This window comes from Megalops cyprinoides, chromosome 16 (assembly GCF_013368585.1).
Source record: "Megalops cyprinoides isolate fMegCyp1 chromosome 16, fMegCyp1.pri, whole genome shotgun sequence".
Classification (NCBI taxonomy): domain Eukaryota; kingdom Metazoa; phylum Chordata; class Actinopteri; order Elopiformes; family Megalopidae; genus Megalops; species Megalops cyprinoides.
In genome coordinates, this window is record NC_050598.1 from 27,829,954 (window position 1) to 27,855,493 (window position 25,540).

Consider the following 25,540-nt stretch of genomic DNA (forward strand, 5'->3'; position numbering starts at 1 on the left):
ACAGAGAAGAGGCACTCACAGCTCCGGCCGTAAACACGCACAGCACCAGCCAACCGTGAAACCGCTGAAAGGTCACAGCGCTCAGTCCTCGTGGCTACGCATCTTACAGCCAGCTAAGCTAAACCGATTCAAACGCTTTTTGTTGTTGTAAGGCCTGCACTGCATTTTAGCGGGCGCTCGGTGAAAGGGGGGGGTTACGCGTTTTACGAGCATTTTTAAATTTCCCACGTGGCTCTACGTACAGTTTGACACCAGCTTGATGTCCCGCGCTCTCTGCCCCTTCTCGTTGACGGCCTCGCAGCGAACAGAGATGATCTTCTGCAGGCCCTGGAAGGTGACTGCGCTCCGCACCTGGCTGATCTTGCGGGTCTCGTTGTAGCTCTCGTTCGTGTGAATTTTGACATTCTCAGCTTCTGCAGCCAGAGGCTGCCATGCTGTGGTTTTATTACTACATCTGAAAAGATAAAAAATGTAAATGTGTACAGTACCAGTCAAACGTTTTGACACATCTATTCATAGAAGGGTTTTTCTTTATTTTTACTATTTTCCACATTTTAGAATAACAGGAAAGACATCAAAACAATGAAACAACACTAATGGAATTATGCATTGAGCAAAAACGTGTTCAACGAATCAAAACTATCTTTGGAAAAAAAATGTATATATTGGCATCAACTTCATCATTTATATTTATCTAAGAAACAAATTTCAAGTTTTTAAACATGAGTCTTGAGATCAAAATGTCTTTGCATTCATGTTTCCCATTATCTTAATCACGTGTGTCCAAACTTTTGACTGGTACTGTATATGATTATTGCACTCCTCATAGCATGCACTATTCTCTCTGTGAGTGCACTGTACATTTTACCTTTATTTTGGAGTGTCATCATTCTGATCATCTCTTAATGTTCTGTAATTTGCTTGTACACAAAATCCCTGAAACAAGGTCCTGCCTGTGCATTAAGTCCCCACACTGCCCTCTAGTGGAGGAAGTGCAGCACACATAATCATTACAGAGGCTTTTGCTCACTTGTGAAGGCTGTCACAGCTGTACCACTGGATTCTGGGAGAAGGTACCCCCTCTGCCACACACACCACGCCATGCGTCTTGTCTGCCAGGTGGTAATCAGACAGGTCCACGATCTGTGGAGGAACTGTAGTGGACACACACACACACACACACACACACATGCTGCTGAATGCATCATGATCATAAGGCTTATGTGCTCCCCAATCCATTAATTGCAAAACTTCATAAATCAGTTTCATGAGTGCTTATTGAGTCTGAATGTGTTTGGTGCCTCCAACTAAATGCCTTTCACCGGATTTATGTTTAGATTCATCCCGGGCTCTTTAAAAAAACGTAATTTCAAGATGCACATTTACACATTCATATTTAATGGTAATTGTGAGGTCTAACTGTTATAGACCTAAATCCTGTCTCCAGATCCTCTGTTTGAGCTGGCATTTGACTCCACCATCCAACCACCATCAGGTGCTACAAGGACTAAAGGTGCTACATGAATCTATATTGCATTGCACTGCATTTCAATTGCTGACATTTTTTCATAGAACAGCATAGGAGCATAGGTCACTCAGTTTTTGCTCAGTGTGTACTGGCCCTGATATTTAAATCTTTCCATGAACACCATAGAACGCCTAGAGGATAGAAAAAGTGTTTGTCTGGAAGGGCAAACTAGCTAGCGGTGTGGGTGGTCATGCTTGGTTATGGTTTTCTCACCTTTGACCTCCAGGTCAAATGTTAGCTCCTTGACGTCATCCTCGTTCTCGACTTGAATGACATACAGGCCCCTCTGTTCCATCTTGACTCTCACTAGGGTCAAAATGCTGATGTATCTGTGAATCAGGAAAAACACACAAGACACCCAAGAGCTTGATTGTTGCAGTCTCGCTTACACACCCAGCCAAAACTCTGCACGCCAGTTCTGTTGCACTTTCAGACACATACAAGTTTCATAATACAGTTTGGTCTAGCAAAGCTGTGGAGGCCTGGTTACCTGATCTCATCCAGCTGCCTGGTTTCCACGGAGATGGTATCCCCGACGAGGGCCCCGTGGTCCTTGGTCCAGCGCACCTGGGGTCTGGGGTAGGCCTCTATGTTGACCCTGATTTCGATGCTCTCGTGCAGTTTGGCCGAAACATTCCTCCCGAGGTCAGAGGTGACAGTCACAAAGCCTTGATCTGGAGAGAGAAAGTTTCCACTGTGACATTTGAGGTGGTGACATTCTCACCAAGTCTGTGCTCCACCTGTTCTCCAACCAACACCACCCTCTTAAAATGTAGCATTACAGCTAGGACCAGTGGTGCAGAAGGCAAAAATAAACTTGAGAAAGTCCATAGAGTCTAGAGAGAATTATGTAGTCATTCTCATGTAGTTATTCTTATGTAGCTACGGGGGTTCAAAATTCTTAGTAAGTAGAAGACTATTATAGCATTGTACTGCACTCTGGAATCCACACTTTACAAACAAGGTTGGGAGCACTGCATCATCATATATGACAAAATGTATAGAAAATCTGCAAAGGAGGATCTAGAGCAGACTGTGGCAGAGTTTTCCAGAGTGAAGGCTTGATAACTGGACCACATATTCCTGTCATGGTCTCATCCAAGAATGCTTCTGATTACCACAGCTAAAAAGGGGTTGTAATCCATCACTTTGGGAGAAGCAGTATATTACAGCCTTTTGTTTGTGTGGAGGTGGACTTGGGCATGCTTCACCTGTTTCAATTGAGATAAAACCCGGATAGTCTGGGTGCCTCAGACAGATAGGAAAAATAGCATGTATTATACGCCTCCATATGAATCTCTGATTCAAAGCTGAGCCCATACAGGTGATCCTGCCAAACTGAGCATGCCCTGGGGGAAGGAGGGGAAGGAGGTGCTGGGGGGTTGGGGGATTAGGGGTTGGGGGGTGTGGGGTGTCCAATTTCATCTCAACCCAGCAGCCACTGATTAAATTGGGAACACGTACACAAATATTAGACACAGTTGTATTAGAAAAGTACAGCACTCATGTGACATTTGAATTCTGAGTGGTGCGTTTTGTAGCGGGTGCCGATAAAGGGTCTTCAGAAAAACTCACAGGCTACAGGAAGTACCTTCCACCAAGTTGCCCTGTATTCTTATAACAATAACAACAGTGAGAACAGGAAGTAAATAGTGAGAAGTGTGTGTTTGTTTTTCGGGTTGTGTATCCCTCTAATAAAATGAAAATGAGCAAAAATAATCACACAATGAGGGTAGTGACCTGGGGAGCTAAAGAAACAAAAGCAGCAAGAGAAGTTTATAACATTTAAATTCACAATTTAAACCCACAGTTAGCCTGTATGGATAAATTAAACCAACAGATTGGCATACAGGCAAGCCTGTAAAAATTCTGTTGCCTAACAAGAAGCTATGCTAGGTCTGTCATGACACACACAACACACATCAATCTCCAATGAAGTTTTTATGAATGCATGCATTTTAATGCCATAGCTTAGCAGCAACAGACACAGTGCTATAGTCCACAGTTCATGTGAAAGCACTCCAAGTTATGCAAACCCCAGGAGAAAAGAAGGATGCAGCAGGGGGGGATTTAACCCCACAAAATACTGGTTTCATGCCCTGCAACCCACAACTCCATGCTGCCGCTTGCCTTTTTTCACTTTTCTTTAGCTGACAGCGTCCACTATAAACCCTAGAATAACAACAAGCCTTTCTATTTAACTTTGCAGCCTTGGTAGGGAGTTCTCATTTACATTTCTGGCAGTCAGAACCAACAGGGGTGCCAGTCTCACAGCTCGCACGCCCGGCCCGGCTGAAGCCATGCCATTGTACGCTTTTGGCTCTGCGGGTTTAAAGAAGGGAAATTTGATTTTGAGTCATCTCACATAAGGATAGAGTCAGCATTCACAGACAGGACCGAGCGTGTGCCAAGCCTCACAGAAACCAAAATGCAGGTTTCCTATTTGCTCAACGACATAAAAAGCATGCTTTCCTCCAAAACAAAAAAAAAACCTTAGGTCAGCAAATCCCAATAAAACATGTCTTGTGTGAAGTGTTTAAATTTTTTTAGATGTACACATTCAAGGTGTTTTTAAAGAGAGGTTTCAAAACATCCAGTATGCTCTTACACTTTGTAAGAAAATTCAGATTCATTTCAGATCCCCATTCTAGCTGCACCTTAAGCGATAAGTCCACTGTGAATTAGTGAAGATGCTTTTTTTCAGGTAAGAGCCTCGTGTGGCCTTTGTTTAAATGTGTGTGCTTGAAGTCACGACTCACCAAGGACTCTGATGAAGATGGCGTCGGACGCTCTCTGATCCTGCACGCTCTCGTGGACGTGACAGTGGTACTCTCCGGAGTTGTCCACTGTGGTGTTGGGGATGATGAGGCAGGAACGCATGCTTGTGGCAGAGAGGACATCGGTGAGTGGCTCAATAAGTGCACCGCTCTGGGGGGGAGAGAAACAGGGTGAACATACTTTGCTGTACGTCTTCAAATCCTCCCCACACCTCTGACTGCAGCAGCTTTGAAATGCATAGAGCAGAGATATCCCACAAAGATTACCACCGCACTTAACTGTGGCTTTATCTCTCTGTTTTTAGTGAAAAATATGTCCTCACTTTATCAGCTTTTATGAATCTGCATTCGTGGGACGGAAGTGGAGGCCTAACATCTTGATCTGATTAATCCCGCACTGAAGACTAGTGAGAATCAGCTGGGTAAACGCTGTGACACTGCTGGGCCTCCCACTCACTTCCTTATGCGGGTAGACCCAGGAGAAGAAGACCAGTTGCACTCCGTGAATGGTGCAGTTGACCGTGAGAGGTTCACCCTGCCTCAGCACGGTCTTCGAGGCATTGATGTAGGGCTCTATGTCATCTGGGACTGAAGTGAGTCAGCAACAAAAAAAAAAAAAAGGAAGACATTGCACTGTTAGAAGAGCATTGAAGTGAATCATTGACCATGCACGATATCTTAATCTGTCACAGTCTGGCTCAAACTTAATCTTAACCACATGTTTTGTTGTCCTTTTTTTAGCATGAAAATTAAAGCATTTATTTTTTCTTTTTTATGCAATACTAGGAGTTCAGCAGTAGCTGAAAGGGATTAAAAATGTGTGAGAAAATAAACAAATGAATAAAGTTTGGTGAAATTCATTACTCACAACCTCTTTGTGGTTGGATTACATTACATTACATTTAGCAGACGCTCTTATCCAGAGTGACTGCCAGCACAATAGAACAAGTGTATCCATTCAACTCGAATGAGCAACTATGTCAGACCAAGCTCACAACACTCCCAGACCAGTGAGTGTGAGCATGAGACTCTTCAAACCCTACCACAAGTTAATTTGTGAAACCTGACTAGACAAGGGTGGCGAAATAGACTACTGCATATCGGTGCTTTAAATCTGTGCTTTAAATAACTTCTCACCAGAGCAGTGAGATTCAATATTCAGAGCAGGCAATTAGTGAGAACTCACCAATGATGCTGAAAACGTAGAATGGAGGGGACTCTTTCTCAACACCGTTCAGTTCCCCCTTGCAGATGTAAGTCATGTCCTCTAGGGCGGCAGTAAAGCCCTTGAGGGGATTATACTCAACATCCAGGGGCATGCCGTTGGCTTTCTCATACAGGGTGACATTAATCTTGGGGTTGGTCACCATGCAGGGGATGGTGCCTTCATCACTTGTCTTCGTCACCATGCCATGGTCAACCGGAAGGAACCAAACTTCAGAGTCTGGGGGGAGCAGAGAAGAGAGGAGTCAGACTTCATGTCAGTGTAAACCTTTCACTAAAACCTAACAGTAACCCAAAAAAACTATGTTGGAAGTGGAAGTATGTGTGACCTAAAGCTGAAAAGACCACTTCAAAGACATATCCATATCAACGCATCCATGATAACACTCGAATGTCAACCCATCCTTGCCAGAGCACTTAAACAGCTGGCACAACCCGAAGCTCTCACCTGGCACAAACACTGAGATCTCCTTGGTCTCACTTGAGGACAGTTCCATGCAGGTGTATATTCCGGTGTGTTTCCATGACACATTCTCCAGAGTGAGGGTGCTGTAGGAGGGTCCGTTCTGTACCTGCACCCCTGTTATGTTCTCCTTTAAGTTGTGCATCCAGGTTACCTTTTCCCAACCGGAGCAAGTGGCAGAGTACGAGCCATTGGCGTTCAGGACGACCACCTCAGTGCTAGGTGAGATTTCCAAGCTGTGGCTGACTGGACAAAACTGAAGAAGAGCTTTAAAAACAAACAGACAAGCAGACATGTTTATCACAAACACATGTGTTTATCATGTTTATAAACATCAGCAGCATCCTTACTGAGGTATCGTGCTGAAGTATCAATGAAAGCCACGTAAGATATTCAAAAAGAATCTGAGAGCATTTCTGGCTGGACAGAATAATGCACTCTTTCTCCCATGATGCTTGCAAAGCTCAGTCTTTTGCTCATTCTTTAATGTTGCATTGATTTAGATTTGTTTCTGTTCTCTTAAGAAACACCAGCCGGTAAAGATGTTTCAGCTTCAATGTTTAACTGGACCGGTTAATGGAAAAATCAGTCTGATTTTTCACTGCTGCTTCAGTTCTGCTGTCCCTCACCTGCAAGGCAAGCTGCCAGGGGGATCACGCTTGTCCTTCCCTTCACCATGGTAAAGCAAGATGGTGTGCAGTATTATTCTGGCAAAAAAAGGCAAAAACAATCTTCACCAACCAAGACATGTGCACAAAGCAGAAAAATGTACCATTGGACATGAGGTTTCGAATAAAGGAAAACCCCCCCACCACCATTTTGATCTTATAGCCTGAATATTCCCTTTCACTTGGAAATGTGAGCTTTCCGTTTAAGTTCAAACAGCTATGCAGAAGTGTTCATGCCCCAAGAGCCTGACAGTGCTCCAGACTCTCTGTTGTTACTGGCAGATTTGTATGGAGACACCATCTGGTAACAGCTTTCAGTTAATTTTATGCAGGTGCTCCAGTAGGTATACAAACGCTCCAATTTGTCTGAACATCACTGACAGACCTTCACCCCAACAGCATTAGGTACAAGCAAGATTCGAATTTCCAAGTGCATAACCAAAGATTGTCTGTAGTACAGTACATGGAATCTGGAAATGTATTCCATAGAAAATCTTCCTCCAAATGTTCCATCACATTTAACACTGGTCCACTTTAAATAAACCTTAATTAGTTGTAACCAGGAAGGAGCACAAAGTATGCAAAATATACACACAATGTCCAGAAGGATTCCGATGCACTCCATCCAATAGATTCTCACATGTTCATCAACCCGCTGTATTGTATTTTGCTTAGAGATACATTTATTTTGTAGTATGTATGATTATTCTCACCAAAAGCTCATTTCTGTTGTTAATTTTAGAAGTTATAAAGTAAGCATACCATAAACCCTTTGCTCTTTTTGTGTGTCAGGCAGCTGTATTTCCCTTTGATGGCACCTTTTCACAGTTTAGATAGAAAGCGAACTCCGAAACCCTCTAAAAATATCCTTTTGATGCGTAGATGGTATAATAACTATTCACAGGATACTGCTACCAAAAGGAACCGCAACTGGCAAAAAGTAGAATGAAATTCTTTAGAACCATTTCAGCTGGATGCATTGCTTCCGAAAGTCACATTCTGATGTTAATATGTACACTTTTTATGCACAATGTCTTAACTTCCTAAGTGTTATACCAACAACCAAAGAGGAAGTTGTTATTAACTGTTTACTACCTGCTTAATATCTGTTTATTAAATGCTGCAAAAAATAAACCACACTTACTCTACGTAGTAACATAGCTTCTTATCTACGGCATTCAATGAATGTCCCTTAAAACTGAATGTGACCATATGTCTGTATAATGAAATAAAAATATATTACAAAAACATGTTTAAGGAGACATTTTCTCAAACAGCTGAGATACGAAATAAAAACAGTGCAATTTTACAGCTCGGACTTGACCCCAGCTATGTCATCAACCAATGATGACTCAGAGCCCGATGGCCAAGCAAATCGGTTTCATTCTGCCAGGCATAGGGGTGTGTATATTGGCAGGCATCGCTTGTCTTACTACTCTCAGGAACCCTGGGATTTGTCAGATGCCTGGAATTTGTACTGATTTAGCGGGCTGGTGACTGTCTTCCAACGAGAAGCCACTCCGCTTTAGTGCGCCGCGTGACTTACAGTGTGGTAAAATAACCGTTGGCTGCGTGCGGGTGTATCAGAGCACTGTGTTCATCTTGTCTCACCACTCCTTTGCGAGCTCAGAGGTTGTCTCGGCGGGACGAGCCTACCGCGGTATACAATTAGCGATTCCAAAATAGGGCGATGCAAAAAAAAGCATTATAAACATGGACAGCCACATGTGCACGGCAATGACAGGGCTGCTAATTAGCAAAGACACTCTGCAGCACAGCCGCAGAGTCTGGGCCTCTCAGCCTAGCAACACCCTCTCAGTGACCCTGACATCATTAATGTCCTCACAAATAATCCTGCTGTCTCAGCATGCGGGATGGCAGGAAGTTGTGAGGGCGTGCATCTAATGGTCTATGATCTGAGGTTCAACCAGTCTGACACAGAGCATGTCCCTCTTTTTATCTCTCCTGACATGAGTATGAGTGGGTAGATGCTTTTTCTCTTCCGCTTTGGAAGAAAGCTTAGTAATACGGCTGGGTCGTGGCTGTGAACTTGGGTGTTTTTGAAAGGAAACAGTTGGATACATACTGATGAAGCCTTGCTATATGGTTGAAACAAATGCTGAATTTCTTTATGAAGAAAATGCTTTGATTTGAAGGATAACAAACAAAGAAATGTATGATAGCTTCCCACCACCAGATTTTGCAAGGGATGACAAGACCACATGTGAGTAAATAAATGCTTACTTCCATATTCTACTCTAGCCTCTGAAGTCAGATTCAAGCTACGATTCAACCAAAACTTTCAAAGAAAAGGAACTGCTCTGAAAAGACCAAGTCAAAATACAAAATTGCTCTGCCATTTCCTGTTTGATCATCCCCATGGCCACAGTAACAACAGAGCTGGAAAACAGAGAAAACGGAGAAAAAAAAAACAAATGGCTTATGGGCAAAGACAACAACTATTCCTCTAATAAAAACTGGTGCTTCAGCTGTTGAGGGATTTCTGGTAAAAAGTGGCTTTTTATGCTGTTTCATGATGGGTAATTCCCTGTGGTTTCCTGTAGACCATTCCCTGCCTAACTACTCGTTTAAAGCATAAAACGAAGGTTTCTTCAAGCTGACTGGGGGCACAATTACCTATTGGCTCACTGTAAACCAATCAGAATGATTAGGCATGTAAGATAACAAGGATACATAAGTGGCAATAGGTCAGACCTGGTGGGTTTTTCACTGTCACAGACATTATACAAGCCTTACCCATTACCCTCCCCTCTGTAATCCCGGTGAAATGTTTATTCCTACCCACTGTCTGCTCTCCAGATGTCCCAAACGTGCACTCTCATGGATGACAAATGGAGAAGAGGCCACTTGAATACCTCTCAGATGCTCTCTGAATGGGACTCATTGTGAAACAGCGGGCTTGTTCGGCAGGACTGCCGCTCATATCGTGCACAGCTCCATACTGTTGCCAGCAGCCGCATGAAATGTGCCTTCATTATTCACGCTGTCCTATTTGAGGACAGACTTACGAACATTTCAGTGCCCTGTTCTATGTCTTTTAAGAAGACTTTGTTTTTTGGCTGCCTGAGTAGTTGTCCTGTGTGAAGCCCGGCTGCAGAACAACATTGTAAATGACAGTCATGTCCCTTTCTGCATGGGGTCGAGCAGTGATATGATGTGCTCAGTTCCCCCAACTCATGTTGGCTTTGGGCCTTATGCACTGCTGGGTGGACGGTGTGTTCCCCAAAGCGGTGTTGGTTTTCAGAATGGGACAGGATTTCCCTTGTCTTATTTCTACCATAATGAAGGCAAGGTTATGCTGGGATACTGTAACAGTCAAAGCAACAAATCAATCAATCAGCTGGTGAAATTATGTTGAGTTACGACTAGCTCTCCTTGGAGAAAAGATGGTGAAATGGTACTAAGCAAAGCATAACACGCTAAAGTATTCGGACATGTTAAATACAAAATGAGCTGAACTGTTGGAATAATACTTCAACAGTTTGTAAGCAGGCATAACTTAAAAAAAGCAAGATATAGTGGATGACAGACAGAGAGAATGGAACAGGAGTACCGCCTCCCCCACCACATGTGCTGACAGTGACCCCGGGGGACATCAGAGTTGCAGAAACCAAAAAGCGTCACAACCCCCCACCCCCACCCTCTCCACCAACCAAACCACCCCCTCCACCCCCCCCACCCTTACAAAAAAAAAAACTGCACATATACTCACAGTCACAGCTTGCCAGATCACGCTGTGGACAGTGCCGAGGAGTCTTTGCGGTCAAAGACGACATTGTTGCGCCCCCCTCTCTCAGGGGTCAGCGAAACACTGGAGATGCATCCGTGAGTAAACACCGCATCACTCGCTGTGGGAACAGATGCAGCGGGCCAGCAACGAGGGAGGGGGGTGGGGGGCTGGGGGGGGGGGGGGTAGGGGGGCGGGAGTGTGCGGACAGGGGTCTGGAATCAATTAAAGGCGAATCGTAGAGCTGGGAGCATGTTGAGGGTGGGAAAAGGGGAGCGGAAGAGTGGATCCGAAGGCGGAGGGCGGATCCCTCTGGGGGAGGCAGTGGAAAATGTGTGCCTTTCTCGGCAGGCGATAGGGGAACGCCGCTCTGGTGAAATCAGGTTTAATATTAACTTTGTGATATCACGGCAGCAGTAACGGTCTCGCCCATCATCCCTATGATGTTGTGGTGCTCTCTGCTGCCGCTCGTCTCTCGGAAATATTAAAGTGAACGGCCGGGAAAAACTGGCATCAGAGCCCCACCCCTGAGCCAATCTCCTAGCCAACCCAGGAAAACAACCCGCAGGACCCCGGCATGGGTGCATCCAGGTTACTTTTCTGCCCGGCGGCGCATAAAAGTGAATTTCACTGAAACATGTGTTTTTGTAAAAGACACAGACAAAGCAAAAGCAGGAGTTAAAACAAAGATGTGCAACAAAAAAAAGTTATTCAATTTGTTTCTGGCATGATGTAAGCTCTTATAACAAAACTGTTTTGGGCAACTCTGTTCCCCCAGTGCTTGATCGGTGCCAGGAAAAAGATTTCTCCTCCCACGCCTGATAGCTTTTTCTTGGGGAATGGAGTACTAAATAAACCGACCCAACAGTACCACCCCCCCCCCCCCACCCCCACTCCACCCCCCTTGAAGACCCTAATGTACTGATTTTTGTACTTCATTCACATACCACCCCCTCACTCTGCAGTTTACAGTTCAGATTCCCAGAATTAACCTCTGTAGTTTTCCCATGAAGGGGAATTCACTTGAGATGGTGGTGGGAGCACGGAGCCACCGAGGTCGCCTTTTCCCAGAAGGCCACGCTCCCACACGTGACTTTGGAACAACATTCGTGCGGCTCATGGGTCACGTAGAGGGACGGCCGGAAAACGATCTGTCGACATTGTGACCGACGCATAATTTTAGTGTCAGGAGCTATCAAGTAAACAGAGAGGACAAAAAAAATTCAAGTCACTCCTGAGTATTTCCCAAACCCAAAGATCACTTCTCATAAAAGAGTGGTAAAAATGTGAAAATGAGACATTGGAGTCAAGGCAGGGCTATGTTTTATTTCACTTAAAGACTTTCAAGAGGGACATGAGAAAGGAAACACAGTGTTTGGGATGCATAAATGAGGAGGTTAGTGTCTAACCACCAAGCAGAATGGTGCTCACTCTGAAAGAGGGCTTTGAGGGAAAATTGCACCTCGAAGAAAGAGGTAGACTTTTAGACTGCGGTGGATGAGAAGGAAAGGGGATCAAAAAGGACCTCAGAAGAGGTAACACTGAATTCTGGATAGAAATAGAGCACCGCTGCCCTTAAGGAAATAAATGAACAAATAAATAAATAATATGTTATACAAATACATAACATGTTATATAACATTAGAATATGTTATTCTGATTGATAATTTGAATATCAGGAGAACGCTTGCCCAATGCTGACCTTGAAAAAACAGCATGGGTATCCCTCCTCAAGTCCAAATCCAAAGTGTGGCTCAAGTTTGCAAAACTGACCCTCAGAAAAGACGAAATCCCTTAACAGCCACAGAGAGTTGGCAAGTCGTAACTTGTCTCCCACAATGTGCCCCTGTATGCTCTGCCAAGAGGCACAGGCTTGGTGCCAGACAGCTTCAAGACACAAGATAATGACCGCAACTGATGTCGGTTAAACTGGGGATTAAACTAGAGTACATGTCATCGTTCAGTCATAACACGGACTCTAAGCCAAACAGTGAGCAGGGCACGCGGTGACGTTCAAGCTGTGTGAGGGTGTAAGGCCGACTCGTGTTCTCCTCGGGTTGTGGAGAATTTCGCTGTGGGTTTTCCATCTAAACCCCACTGATTAATTAAATGCTTATTACAAAATGAATTGCACAATTAATTGTGCAACATGGTTGGGGTAGGACACCACCCAAGATCTATCATTTCATATGCTGTCCCTTGCTGGCACTAGCACTTGAGGTCATACTTTTCAAGTGATCAGAGTGCCTGTTTTAAGGAGGATCTAATCTCCTCAATATTATGCTGTCCTATAACGATGTGTCCTCTTTCACTTCTTAGTACTCTATGGATCAAATGTAAGATGTCAGATCTAGCAAGAAGACAAGCCCTGAACTGTGCATCAGTTTAGTGAATGGAATATCCAATCAGTAAATTGTAACTGAAACCCAAGTCATTGTCTTCTTGCAGAAGACATTTATTTTAAGATGGACCAAACATCTTACATATGGAGAGCTCAATTTGTCTTTCCAAAAGCTGGGGGCCTCACTTATAGATATGGTAGTGATGTGTATGTACACAAACGGGAAACAGGGCCGGGGGGGTGTAAGCCAGCGATGGTGTGATTGTGTGAGCGTTCCCAGAGCTGGCCTGGGAAAAAGCTGCCTTTGGGGTCCTGACCAATCCTCCTCAGCGTTTCTTTCCCACCCTGACTCACTCCAAGTGTCGCTCCCTGACATGAAACACTGGCGAACCAGGACTCATTTGATCTAATCCCACGGGGGGGGACCCAGCGGCCCACTCACAGCCTAAGGAAGTATACATACGCGGCGTTCATTGTTTTGATTTGAACATCTGGCAGCGATGTGCTTCGCGCGATGAGGTGGGAACCAGTTTCAGCCTCTCAGTTGATCGCATCTGAGCTGAAGCGTCCGCCTCTCAGAGCAGGTCCTGAGGGACGCTCTGGGATCGCAGAGAAAAGCCGTAAAACAGCAGAGAAGACGCAGCACAGAGGCTGTGCAATCCTGCGTGAGCGCAGCTGGAACGCAGCCTCTTCCTGTGCTGCGGCGCTCCCCTGCCCCTGTGTGGGTGCGAAGGCACGATGGGGCCGGCGGCGTCCGCCCACGACACGGCTCCGCCCAAAAGGTGCATTGCACCGCAGAACACCACACAGCCCAGCTCAGCTCAGAGCAAAACATTACAATGCAGCCCTGCTCAGCTCAGCTCAGTTCAGCTCAGAACAGCATATTACCATGCAGCCCAGCTCAGCTCAGCTCTGCACAACACATATCACACAGCCAAGCTCAGCTCAGAACAACACATTACCACACAGTCCAGCTCAGCCCAACCCAGCTCAGCTCAGCTCAGCTCAGCATAGCCTAGTGTACTCTGTTATAATGGCACAGCAGTGCTCAACTCAAATGCACTGAAAGCATCATAAGGAATTGTGAGGCAACATAATGGCAAATAATTCAACATTGTTTTGGCTCAACTCAGCACAGTGGATTGTGACACGCAACACTAAATTATGCAACGCAACAGAAAGCAACATAACACCACAAAATGCCACTTTAATCAGCTGGACTTAATGCCAGTCATAAAAATACTGCTCCATGCTACACATTATATTGTTTTCCAGAGTGACTTATCCAGGTTACAGTTTTTACATGATATCCATTTAGACGGGTGGATATTTACTGAGGCCATTCTGGGTAACATACCTTGCCCAAGGGTGCAGCAGCAGTGCCCCTGTGGGGAACCGAACCAGTAACCTTTCGGTTACCAGCCCTGCTCCTTACCACTACACCACAATGCTGAACACAATAAATCGTATTGTACAACACCACTGAACTCATTTCAACAAATTGCATTTCAACACACTGCAATGTATCACAGTGCCATACAACTCAACACAACTGCAAGACCTTCCCTCTGCAAGCATACTCAAATCTACTCCAATAGTCTGTCTCCTCTGTTCCTAGGCTTTCTATTTAAGTTGCCTTAAACAAACTTACTCTTAGTTAAATATACACCAGCACATCCGGTCTTCTTCCACAATGACCTGGTGGAAAATTAGTACCCCTGTTATCCGTGCTATATTTGTATTAAAACTGCATGTGTTCGCAAAATGGCAGACAATATTTTTTTTTATTTTCATGTTTCATTACAGAGGGAAACAAAAAGGTCACGGCAAGAATAACCTCAGGCGGAAAAATATCAGCCTTTTAGAAATGCTCCACAACATAGATGCTATGTATATATAACCCACCCCCCACTTACAATCCCCTCTCCTCATTCTTTTTCTGTACACCATTTATAGATAAGGACAGGATTAGCTTTGGAAGCGGTCCATCCAAAGCGACGATTTGGAGTGGACTGTGGGAAAACGGGAGACGATGAGTTTCCAGTTCAAATAAACGTCAAAAAGGCGTGTTTGTTATCTTTCCACGCGGGCACAACTTGATCCCCAGAGGAAGGTATCCTTACTATCCACCGGGAGGAATGATGAGGTGTTGGCGCTATAAACAGCCTCTCCGCCGTTGTGCAAAACTCTGTTCGCCCTGCATGTGGGCGACGTTACCCCAGACAACGTGCCCCGAAACGTAAGCTGTTCTTTCAGGTTGAGGCAACAAAAATAAACCTGTGCTGTTAATATCCTGTGCTTCTACCAATCCCAGAATGCAGATGGGCAGAACCAGGGAGCAAGCTGGAATGATGACAGCCTATAGGCTCACGGCTTATATAGATTTCCTTTTCTTGGATCAGTCAGATGTGCATATATTGTTGAGTCCGTATGGTTTTTCGCTTTTGCTGTACTGTACCTCACTTGTAAGTTGCTTTGGATAAAATCGTCTGCCAAAATGAATAAATGTAAATGTGATGTGCACAGATGTACACCCCCAGTCTTTTGCTGGAACATTACCCTTTTCTACAGGTTGAAATGCAGGGATGATATATAAAACTGAATTTGGAACACAAGTCTACAGTCCACTTTTACAACTACTGTAACCAATATATCACTGGCTCAGTCTGTGACAGATTTAATACATGAACGATTACAAGATTACAGAATGATTTAAGCTTTCAAAGTTGTCAGACTAATAAAAAGTAATCTTAACAGTGATCTGCCTGCTGGAGCTGATTTTGTGTCTGGTAAACAGGCTAAAATGATTAAGTGAAGACGACATATGTCTTGTGTGGTAGGTATCTGTGTGGTTGTGGTAGACTAAACTGTGAGAATGCATGAACATCACACTGTACTGCCAAGAACACAGGCTGGGGGGGTGGGGGGGGTTAACATGCTGGGAATTCCTGACATTTTTTCCCACTGCAAACACTAGTGAAACACCAAACACTGAAACTATGGTGTAATCTTTTTTTTTTTCAATACGAATGGGGGATTCTTATCTCATTAGAGGGCTAGAGAGCCCTGGAGAGGTGTTTTAGCCTGGGCTGTGAGAAGCACGAGTCGATGGTGATGCCCTGCTGAGTGTAGCAGGAAGGGGTGGGCAATGCTCTGAGGCTCTAGGGCGTCTGTCCAGCAGACTTCATCCGCCTCTATCAGGCAGTTGCACAAAGACTGATTCACACAGCTCTCACACCACCTACCGCAACACGTAGCCTAGCCTGGCTGGACGTACAACAGCCGCCCCCACACTCTCCGACTTCTTGATATCAAGAAAGAGGGCGGATTTAAACCCCAGCTATCAAAAAGGCAGTGTTTTAATTGTGGTCAGTCGCAAAGCTGCGTAAACTGTGCCAGGGGTGTGAGAAGACTCTGGGGAAGAGCCCTGTCATTAGGGGAGTCTTCGTGTGGGGTAAGCAGTTGCTGTTGCCTGGACTCCTTTGAGCTCTGTCACCCTCGGAAACGGTTCGGGCTTGTATAGGAAGCTGTGGGCTGTGGTTTGTTCCCCATCCACTGAAGCTGTGAAGAAACGCTGAAAAGCACAGAGTGTGGTGGGGGTTGGGGGGGGGGGGGGTGCGTTTTGGGGGGATTGGCAGGGTTGGAGCCGGGGTGACATGCGTCATGGCTAGGGTGGGATGCGTCAGACTCATTGAAAAAAATGGAATCATTCATAATGAAAAACATACGGCTGTGTTTACTTATTAGAGCGATTACTCATTTGGAAGAAAAAAAAAAAGAAAATGTGATAAAATTTTTGTCTCTTGGCCAGATTATCTCTTTCTCGAATCACTCTGTGCAGTGCAGCCTCCGTCTAGCGCAGTTCCACTGGGATCTAAATGAGGTTTCTGCTCATTGATAACCAAGCACTCACTCAACAGGCAACCGCACATGACTAACATTATGATTATTTTGAATGACCTTGTGCTGCATCATCCACCCTGCAACATAACAAGAGTATTTCTTCTCAGTTTGTGACACACATTTCACTGGAACCTGACAGTGAGAAAGCTTAAGTTAAAAAAAATCTAACCAAGGCATAGCGTTTCTTTTAAATTACCAAGAAATTATAAGAATAATGACGGGATCAGACCATTCACCATTCTCTTCCACTACAAATCCTGGCAACTGTTCTGTGCATTTATAACTCTCTGAGGGAGAAAAAATACTTCATGGCATCAATATGAAATTCACTGATTTAATTTCTAATTTTTCAACTGGTTGTGCAAATTTCCATTGACTTGATTTGTCCTTGGTACAGCTTGTCTGACTAAACTCTTTCCCTAAGGTTCATTTTGAAATATGCGCTGACTTCTTATCGGGAAAGCTTCAAAATTCATTTCCTGTTTAAGCGCAGTATAAGCTCAGTGGTTCAATAAAGTATAACTGGTAGGGAAACTGATAATCTTTTCTGTGGACAGCCGTAGGTGCCCTTTAATTCGGCTGGCGAGGTGAGTGCCAGAAGAGCGTCACTACAGAACCCTGACAGACCTGTCAGTCCTGCAGAAGGAGCCCAGACATTGGCTAACCCCTAAACTATTCCCATCTGGGGCTTAAAACAGCTCCGAGACAGACCCCAGGGAAAATGGTCTCTCTCCACCGCCCCCCCCCCCCCCAACCCCCCCAATTCTGTGTCAGACTCAGGGGACGCCCACACACAAGGAAAAAAAACGAAGAAAAAGAAACAGCTGAATACAATTACAACACTCCCTTGCACTAAATTCCTCTACTCTTCCATACCAAACATCAGAATATGGGCAGGAGGGAGGAGTAAAAAGAAGAATAATGGTCTTTTTTTTCGTTCTGTTTAAATGAACACACTCACAAGTCGAAACATCCCTCCAAGGGTGTTGGTTAACAGAGCTCCTATGTGTACACGCATGTTTTTTTTTTGTTTTTTTCTTCCTCTCCCTGCTACAAAACCGACACATTGTAGATTAACCCGAATAAATGAGCTCAATAAGGAGAAACATCTGGGCGGCGTGTCTTTGATTCGAGGAGCAGCGCTTCGCTGGGGCTGCCTCAGGAAGGGTAAAACTCAGGAGGCTGGTATGGTCAGTAACAGACACCGTGATGAAAGGCCTGACCAGACCACGGAGCACAGTCCTTATAAAACAGTCAAGTGAAACACAAAACATAAGGTCAATGTTTGTAACGTTTTTGAATGTGATTTGACTGTGTCAGTCTACCTGACATGTGCTGCAAATTGTATCACTTGTTTTCTTTTAACATTAAGGAATGCATATTTTTACAAGAATATACATAGCATTACATATATGACAGTGGCAATCCTTGACATAATTTCTGTTATGGTATGGTTATGTATTTAACAGATTATGTCATACTGCTCATGTTTAGGGTCATATGTTCAGATCGTATGTCCTTTATTCAAAAGGGAGAATAGATGTATTCACAAATATAAGACAGATCTTCCATGTCACCATAAATGTAAAAGTGAGGCATACTTGATTAATTATTTGAATATGTTGTTTTGGAAAATAAAAAGAATGCTAAAAATCTTTTGGCCCGGACACAGAAAACCAGTAATTTTCAGATGTGCTCTCAGTACCAGCATGGATGACTGTGCAACACCTTAACATTGATGCCAGCCACTGTTTTCCCACACCTCAGGCCGAAACGGTGTGAAGATGACAATGATAGTGTGGTATCCCAGAATGCTTTGAGCACTAAACCCAATAAAGCCTTGTAGTACACAAAAACATGTGTAAACAGATTATACTTTAGTAAATCTATCTGGAGAGGACGTTATCAGCAATAATCACATTATTGTTTGGCTGAGTTGTGGTTTGAGGAGAACTGGAATTACTTACAAGCATTCATTTTAAGAGAGTCTACAGTGTATTCACAAGTTCAAAGCTCTGCTCTTCGAAGCCACAACATACAGAAAGTCACTTGCACCCAGGCTATGCTTTGGATTCAATAAAAAGTCATCCTTAATTTTGACTCATCATTAAAAGCAAGAGTTTCTTTTTATTCACATAACACAGTTCAGTGATTTCCGTTACAACCAACATTCAAGAAAAAAAAAAAAACGTGCGTGTAATGGAAAAACAGGATTTTTTCTAATTCAAAATTAAGGATGTTGATTGAATGCAGGCGTTATTCTTTGAAGACTTTTAAAATTATGGCGTCTTTGTTCTCTTTGCCTGACATGTTATCACTTGAAACAGCTTTAAATAGTTTATTTTACCTACCCACCCTATTTTCCTTCACTATAACCCAACCCTTGCCTTTTATTTTGTTTGGCTCAAGCAGAGTTAAAGGCCAATATCATGCTGGCTCCAGTAGGCTGATGAAGCTCCAAGCTTCCTCCCGAAAGTCTCCCTCACTCTGCATTAAAACAGCTGCCCCCCTATGTAGCAGATTCCAGGGACTTGGAGCAAACAGCTGCAGGACATATTAAACAGTGACAAGCCCTAATCCTCCTAATCTACTGAAGACATTTCGCTAAGTGTTTTGTATCCTTAATGTGTTTGACACTGTTTTGTAACAATCAGCTGCGTGGAAAATGCTGAAACATTTTGCACATAATTTATAATGTTTATGTAGGTGCAAATTTTAACTGACACTCATGTTCAATAAGGATGTAAAAAGCAGGGGAATACTGATCGACATATCAGGCATTTACAACAAAGCACTGATCTCCTTTGCACGTCCTAATAAGTACAACATTGCTTTATCAGTCATTTATTATTGATTTGCACTCAGACTAATGCTACCTCATCTGCATGTGTTGACCTGTTTGGGTCACAGATCTTGGATATAAAGCCTATTTGACTCATTTGACTTGAGACAGTACTGAGTTCAACTGAAAGTGACCTGGTCATTCTTTTGCAGTGTTCATCCATACCTTGTTATAACTATGCAAAATAACCACACAAAAGACAGTATTACTTTTTCATGTAAGTTACACATTTCTTTTGCTAATTTCAAAACCATAAATAAAACTTACAACAAATAAATACTGCTATGAACTTACTATTGACAACTGAAGTATAGTAAGTATTTGTGAAAAATAACTAGCTAAAGTTGATGGTTTAGGTTAAGCTTCTTTCATTATACTTTTCACACAGGTAAATCACAGCAATCAGTATTTGTGAATATACTGACAAGAGTGAAATCTCAGGCATGCCTAAATGTATGTAGTAGTGGTCAGTGTTTAAACAAATCAGTGAAATGTGAGTTAAGGGATCCATGCTCAAGTGTCAAATGTTCGAAGTATGCAACCACATGGAGATTACAGCACATTTAACATAGTTCAGGTTGCTTCCCAAACATGCCAGGAACTCGAATGCAGCGGTAATCTAAAGCACATTGTTCAGCACACTGGAATGTGCCAACACTTGAGGAGTTGGGAAACAGCTGATGACTAAGTTGCATAGCTGGAAAAAGGAGGATTTTCATAGTAACGTCCTTTCCCTTATGTGTCTTTTGCCCAGTCAAAGTCTACAACTGACACGGAAAGTACCGTCTTGTTATGAAATAGTTTGCTTAACATTCTTCATGTGTGCCCAGGGCTAAAAACAATATTCAGCATTAATGAAAATAATCAGATTATTTTGACAAAGAATAATAATGAAGTCCCCGTTTCAAGACACATGCAACTGATCTCTTGACTAAAACATAAAGATGAAAATAAAAATAATCAGATTATTTTGAAAAAGAATAACAATGAAAAGTCCCATTTCAAGACAGAAAGATGATATGGTGAAGTAAAAATGATGATATCATTATATCAGGACTAATGACAGGGCAAAATAGACAACAGACCAGATCGCCAGTAAAATACCATTATTTGGACTGTATTTCACCCCCTGTGAAGAAGACTCCTAGACCTCTCTCGAATGTCTGTTCTTGATGTTGACCACTGCCCAGATTCTAGCCCACCAAGGTGTTAGCACTGAGACTGATGCTGTTCCAAACTCAAACAAACTCCTACAGCTCAAGCAGAAAAAAACAACAAGCTGTGCTAACTTCTGCAAAGGGGTTTCCCATGACCGCTGAAAACACAAACAACGTGTGCTAATCAGAATAATTCAGCCCTCAGAAAATACTGGAAAGCTGATCTATCTGCCTCTGAAGTCAGATGTGGACAGTCCTGTAGGATTCACTTACTATTATTATTGTTGTTTTTAAAATTATTTTTGTTTATTATTTATCAATATTACTATTATTGCATTTCATTTGCTTGTATTTTCAATGTATTATATTGTTACATTGTGTTTTATTGAATTATTTATTTAATTAATATTTATCATCTCTTTTATTATTAATTCAATCCAATTTTTATTCTTAAAAAAAGATCCTTTTTAAAATAAATCAGGGATAACATTTCACATTTAACAATGTGAAGCTAATTTAACATTTAAATTTTTTGTATTATAAGAGTGGAAAAAAAGAAATACAAACAGCAAGGGATATTTAAAATGTACACAGATTTCTGGATGTGCACCTGTGGACCAATAGAGGAATATACCATCCATTGTAGTACCCGTCCAGTGAAGTGCCCGCTCAGTAAGGGTCCCTCACAGGAGCTGAAGAGGTGAACAATGGGTTTACTCTGGGTGAGCGTGGAGGTTTGCACAGAGAGCCCTTCAGCAGAGGTACACAAAGCTGCAGGACAGACCTGCAGAGCCCTTCTCTCTGGCACCATCCTGGTTGTCAAACACACTCCTACGGTGTGAGAGTAAATAGTGTTTGGGTTTCACACACCCAAGTCACAAAGGACATGTGTACAGAGATGCCCACCAGCAAGGGTCTAATGTGACGCTATAAAGGTCTTTGGCAGGGCAGGTCCAAACGCAAGTTTACACAGGTTTCCGAAGCATTTCGCATTTAAATGCGCTATGCTGAACGCTTGTCGTCAAACATTTGGTTCACAAAACCCCTCCTGGTGTGAACACAGATGTTTACAGGTTACCAAGATCGAACAATGCGGTCAATGGCTGCTAAACTTGCCCTGGGGTTTTGCTTTCTATACTTTCTGCATTGGGTATCAGTGGATGTTCAGGAGAGCTGGTGCATGTTCAGCTGTGGTGAGTTGTGTTCTGTATGTTCTGTTGTTGATATAACTTTATCAGACACACTTTATACTCTTACTATGTAGGTCGCTGTGTATTTTGCTTACTTTGTAAGCCGCTCAGCTGACAAAATGTAACATAAAACCACAAGCATGAACTGTGTGACAGGACTGGCACTGCTGACCGTCACTAAAAACTTCACTTCAGAAATGCACCAGCGAGGCATGCAAGCATCAGGTGTCTAATAAGCAGACGTGAAATGACAGAGAGAGACACAGCTGACAGCTCTCGGATCAACCCTGCGAATACATCTGACAGCCAGAGGACAGCTTCTGCAGACCTCACGAGTGCTCATTTTATGCTGAAACAATGAAAGCAGAGAGAGAGAGAGAGAGAGAGGGAGAGGAAAAGAAAAGTAGCATTAAGCCCTTCTCACCTTCAACGTGTCGCTGTTGTAGTCCTTTGTTTTGGCTCCTAAAGCATAGTCCCCTGTCAGGTCCTCTGTGAGACGCACTCTGTCCTTCGCCTGCTCTCTGTTAGTGTGAGCAACAGTCTCCAATTAGCCTGCTTTTTAGGAGCTGAGCAGATTCCTCAAATCTGCAGGGATGAGACTCCTAGTCTCCAAGTGTCTGCTGGGGGAACCCTTGAAAGAAGTGCCGCTGCTCTGTTTATTTAGTAAAATTACGGCAGAGGGGGCCTCCGCTGACACTGCTCACAAATTGCCCCTGGAAGAAAAAAGAAAAAGAAAAAGAAAAAAATCAAGAGAAGGAAGAGAAGTCCTGCTGCCACGATTCCTGCCCACGAGGAAGCAAGCCTAAATAAACCGCACTTGTGTTTATTATTCTTAGAGACCGAGGTCTTTGTCGGAGATGTGATGTGATGCCCTGCCTGCCGCAGCGTTTCACACACTCGTGAAGGCTGTTGCAGAGCGAGCCGCTAACAGGAGTGGGCAGTCCCGTTTCTGACCCTCCCCGAAAACAAATCCCCCGCAAAGACGCAGGGGAAAGAACAGAGAAGCAAGAGTCCTGAGGGAAAACGCTTTTTTGGCAAGGTCCACTGTGCCCGCTCCAGAAAGGAAAAGATGAATTGCAATCTTCTTCTTCGGATCTGCTGCTTTTGTTGTGCTTTTGTTTTGGTTTTGTTTTGTTTTTCGGGAAAACAGATCAGCCTGGCTCAGTCTCTTAAGAATAATAATCGCTCTGTTCCCGCAAAGCGCGAGAGGAGAAGAGCGATGTTTGAAAGAGCAGTATGCCGGTCCTGTGGCACAGGGGGCCTGCGATCGGACACGGGGGCTGAAAGAGGGTGCTTTCCTCCGGGTGCTTTCCCCCCTCTCCGCACGAGAGTGCCTGCGTCTGTTTTCAATCTTGGCTTTTTTCCTGATTTAGCCTTTCCCAGGATATGAGTGGATGGCTAGAAAATTCATAACCCTCGCCAGCAGCTGAGTAAGGGCTTCTTTTTATTAGTGAGGATTTTCAGTGAGGGGAGGGGGGAGCAAAATTGGACTCTGTAGACTCACTCTTCTAATTGTTGGAGTAAATCTAAAGGCCTGGTGGTGGTAATTAGAAGGCAGCGCACAGCAGTGCAGTTATTAGATTGGAGGGGACAGCAACGTGTTTATTTGCAGGCTGGCTGAGGGTGCACGCCAGTCACAGCGCTTTACATAGACTTTTATTGGCTTTAATACAGATTGATCGCATTACAGCTACAGTTGGACTTGCTCCACAGTTTCAGAGAGAGTTCAGTTTCTGAGCAAGTGGAGGCCGAGGAGAGAGAGAACTCAAAATAGCAAGCATGACCATGAGGTTTACAAATACACATACCTACCCCATGGAAAAATGTGTTTTTTTTTTAATATGAAATGTTCAGCAAAGGTGTGTAAAACATTTTAACTGAACAACCAAAATGCAGGAAAGTCTGTGAAATGCTGCCTCTTAAACTGCACTGTCAACAACAGGAGACCAATCCCAGCCGTGCATACTAATGCAGCTACTGTAACATGCCACATGTTAAAGCTCTAGTGCTCTAGGACCATCATTGTACAGCAGACAGTCATTTTCCCAGAGCAAAAAAGTCTACAGGCTGAAGATGTAGTTACTATCACAGCTGCACTGCAGTGGCCCCATGGCTCAAGGAGATATGAGGACTTTGCACACATCCTCTGATTTAAAGATGAGTTTTTGCTGCCCTTCTGGGACAGACTTTAAAACATGTTGTTTCAAAGGCCCGTGGCTCACATCTGCTGAGCACAGGTTGGCAGAGAGATGCTTGGAGTTATGGGATCTTCTTTCTTCAACCCCAGATATCAGCAGATAAAGCGTACACGCTCAGATCCACACCTTCCCAATTAGGGGACCCACTGGGGGAAGTTGTTTGTGTCCTAAGGAAGAGATAACCCTTATCAAACTTCCCTGTGGGAGGGGGGAGGCAACAAATACAAGAAACCTTCATGACCTCACTGACAGTGACAGATGTAGGTGGATAGCCTGCCTGAGCACTGACCCTAGAACAGTTTCAGCTTTTTGACATAATGCAATTGGCGCAGTGATTAGGTGTGGGTTAGCAGATCCTGAATCACCACCTTCCCTGTCTGCCTGATAACACGTGGAGAGGGAGCAGCAAGTTTATCTTACTAGAAGGCAGGAAAAGCCAACATCTCACAGTTTTTTTTTTTTTTTTTTTTGTGGAGGAGCTCAGAGGGCTCTGATGCGTCACGTTGCGCTGTCTCAATGTTATTTCTCCCTTGTCATCTGCAGACTTGATTTTGGGTCTACTCACGGATTAGACAAATAAATTGTGGGCGACCGCAGCAGGAAACTGCGCAGACCAAAGGTTGTCTGGGGTTTTGGGTCCAGTCCAGGGAGCTGGCTGCAGACAGTCCCTGTTTTTTCCCCCGCTGTCACCAAACCTGAATGGAGGTGGCCCATTAGAACCCATTAGTGCAAAACCCATCACTGTGCCACACTCGTTGCGGGGTCCTCAGAAGTGGTTGTCTGAAGCGCGCAGGCATTAATTAGTCCCTCCAGTTAAATGTGGTTGAACAGAACCAACCGCTCTGCCATTTCATGTGTGCGTGAGATAAACCAGCAAGACTGCGTGCGCTGTTGTTTTATGTTATCGCTGAGGAGTTGAATTCGGAAAGAAGTCTATTTAAATTTAAAAATGTAATTTTGCCTCCATGGCCCAGATAGAATCAAACAAAATGGCTCTTTTTTTGTTCCACCTCAGTGTGCCGTGTTCTATTTAAGTATTCTGTGGTTTGAATCCTTTCTGCAGATGTTGGCATACAGCTCTCAAGGGCAGACAGTTAAGAATGAATACACAGCTTATATGAAGGGTAAGCTGAGACGTGATGGACTAAAAACAGCGCATTTGCCCGGAAACTGTACATGTGCCACAATTAAGAAATGCAGCCACAGTAATAACGGTGTACAAATCCAGTATTTACATCTTATCTAGCCAAGCATACTGTAAGCCCACGTGGTGCATGTGTGCATGTGTGTTCCTGAAGTGAAGCTTTACAGCAAAACATGGGACTGACAACAATGCACACTTCATTACAGTGCATCGTGTGTTTCTGACACATGCTTTGGTATTTTTCAATGACCACGGCCCACTGTAGAACTGCAGAAGACCCTGGACGACCTCTTTCCAAAATGAGCATAAAGAATATGGACCACTGCGTTTTAAAATTTCGAGCGTGAAGGGGTTAAG

At 43.8% G+C, this 25,540-nt stretch overlaps 1 protein-coding gene across 2 annotated transcripts in view; it reads right to left on the reverse strand.

Annotated features, from left to right (window-relative positions):
* Positions 1-22,758, reverse strand: part of pdgfrb (platelet-derived growth factor receptor, beta polypeptide) — a 31,798-nt gene extending 9,040 nt beyond the window's left edge. The window contains exons 1-10 of one of the 2 annotated variants that reach the window (XM_036547906.1): positions 22,266-22,758; positions 6,622-6,699; positions 5,978-6,259; positions 5,492-5,749; positions 4,763-4,893; positions 4,288-4,456; positions 2,019-2,202; positions 1,742-1,857; positions 1,031-1,154; positions 243-454 (exon numbers count right to left, since the gene is read on the reverse strand). In XM_036547906.1, the coding sequence (XP_036403799.1) occupies positions 243-454; positions 1,031-1,154; positions 1,742-1,857; positions 2,019-2,202; positions 4,288-4,456; positions 4,763-4,893; positions 5,492-5,749; positions 5,978-6,259; positions 6,622-6,670 (1,525 nt within the window). In that variant the 5' untranslated portion in view covers positions 6,671-6,699; positions 22,266-22,758. Of the gene's footprint in view, positions 1-242; positions 455-1,030; positions 1,155-1,741; positions 1,858-2,018; positions 2,203-4,287; positions 4,457-4,762; positions 4,894-5,491; positions 5,750-5,977; positions 6,260-6,621; positions 6,700-10,393; positions 10,424-22,265 lie in introns of those variants that run through there. The other variant, XM_036547907.1, reaches the window with a different exon arrangement.
* Positions 22,759-25,540: the final 2,782 nt, after the last annotated feature.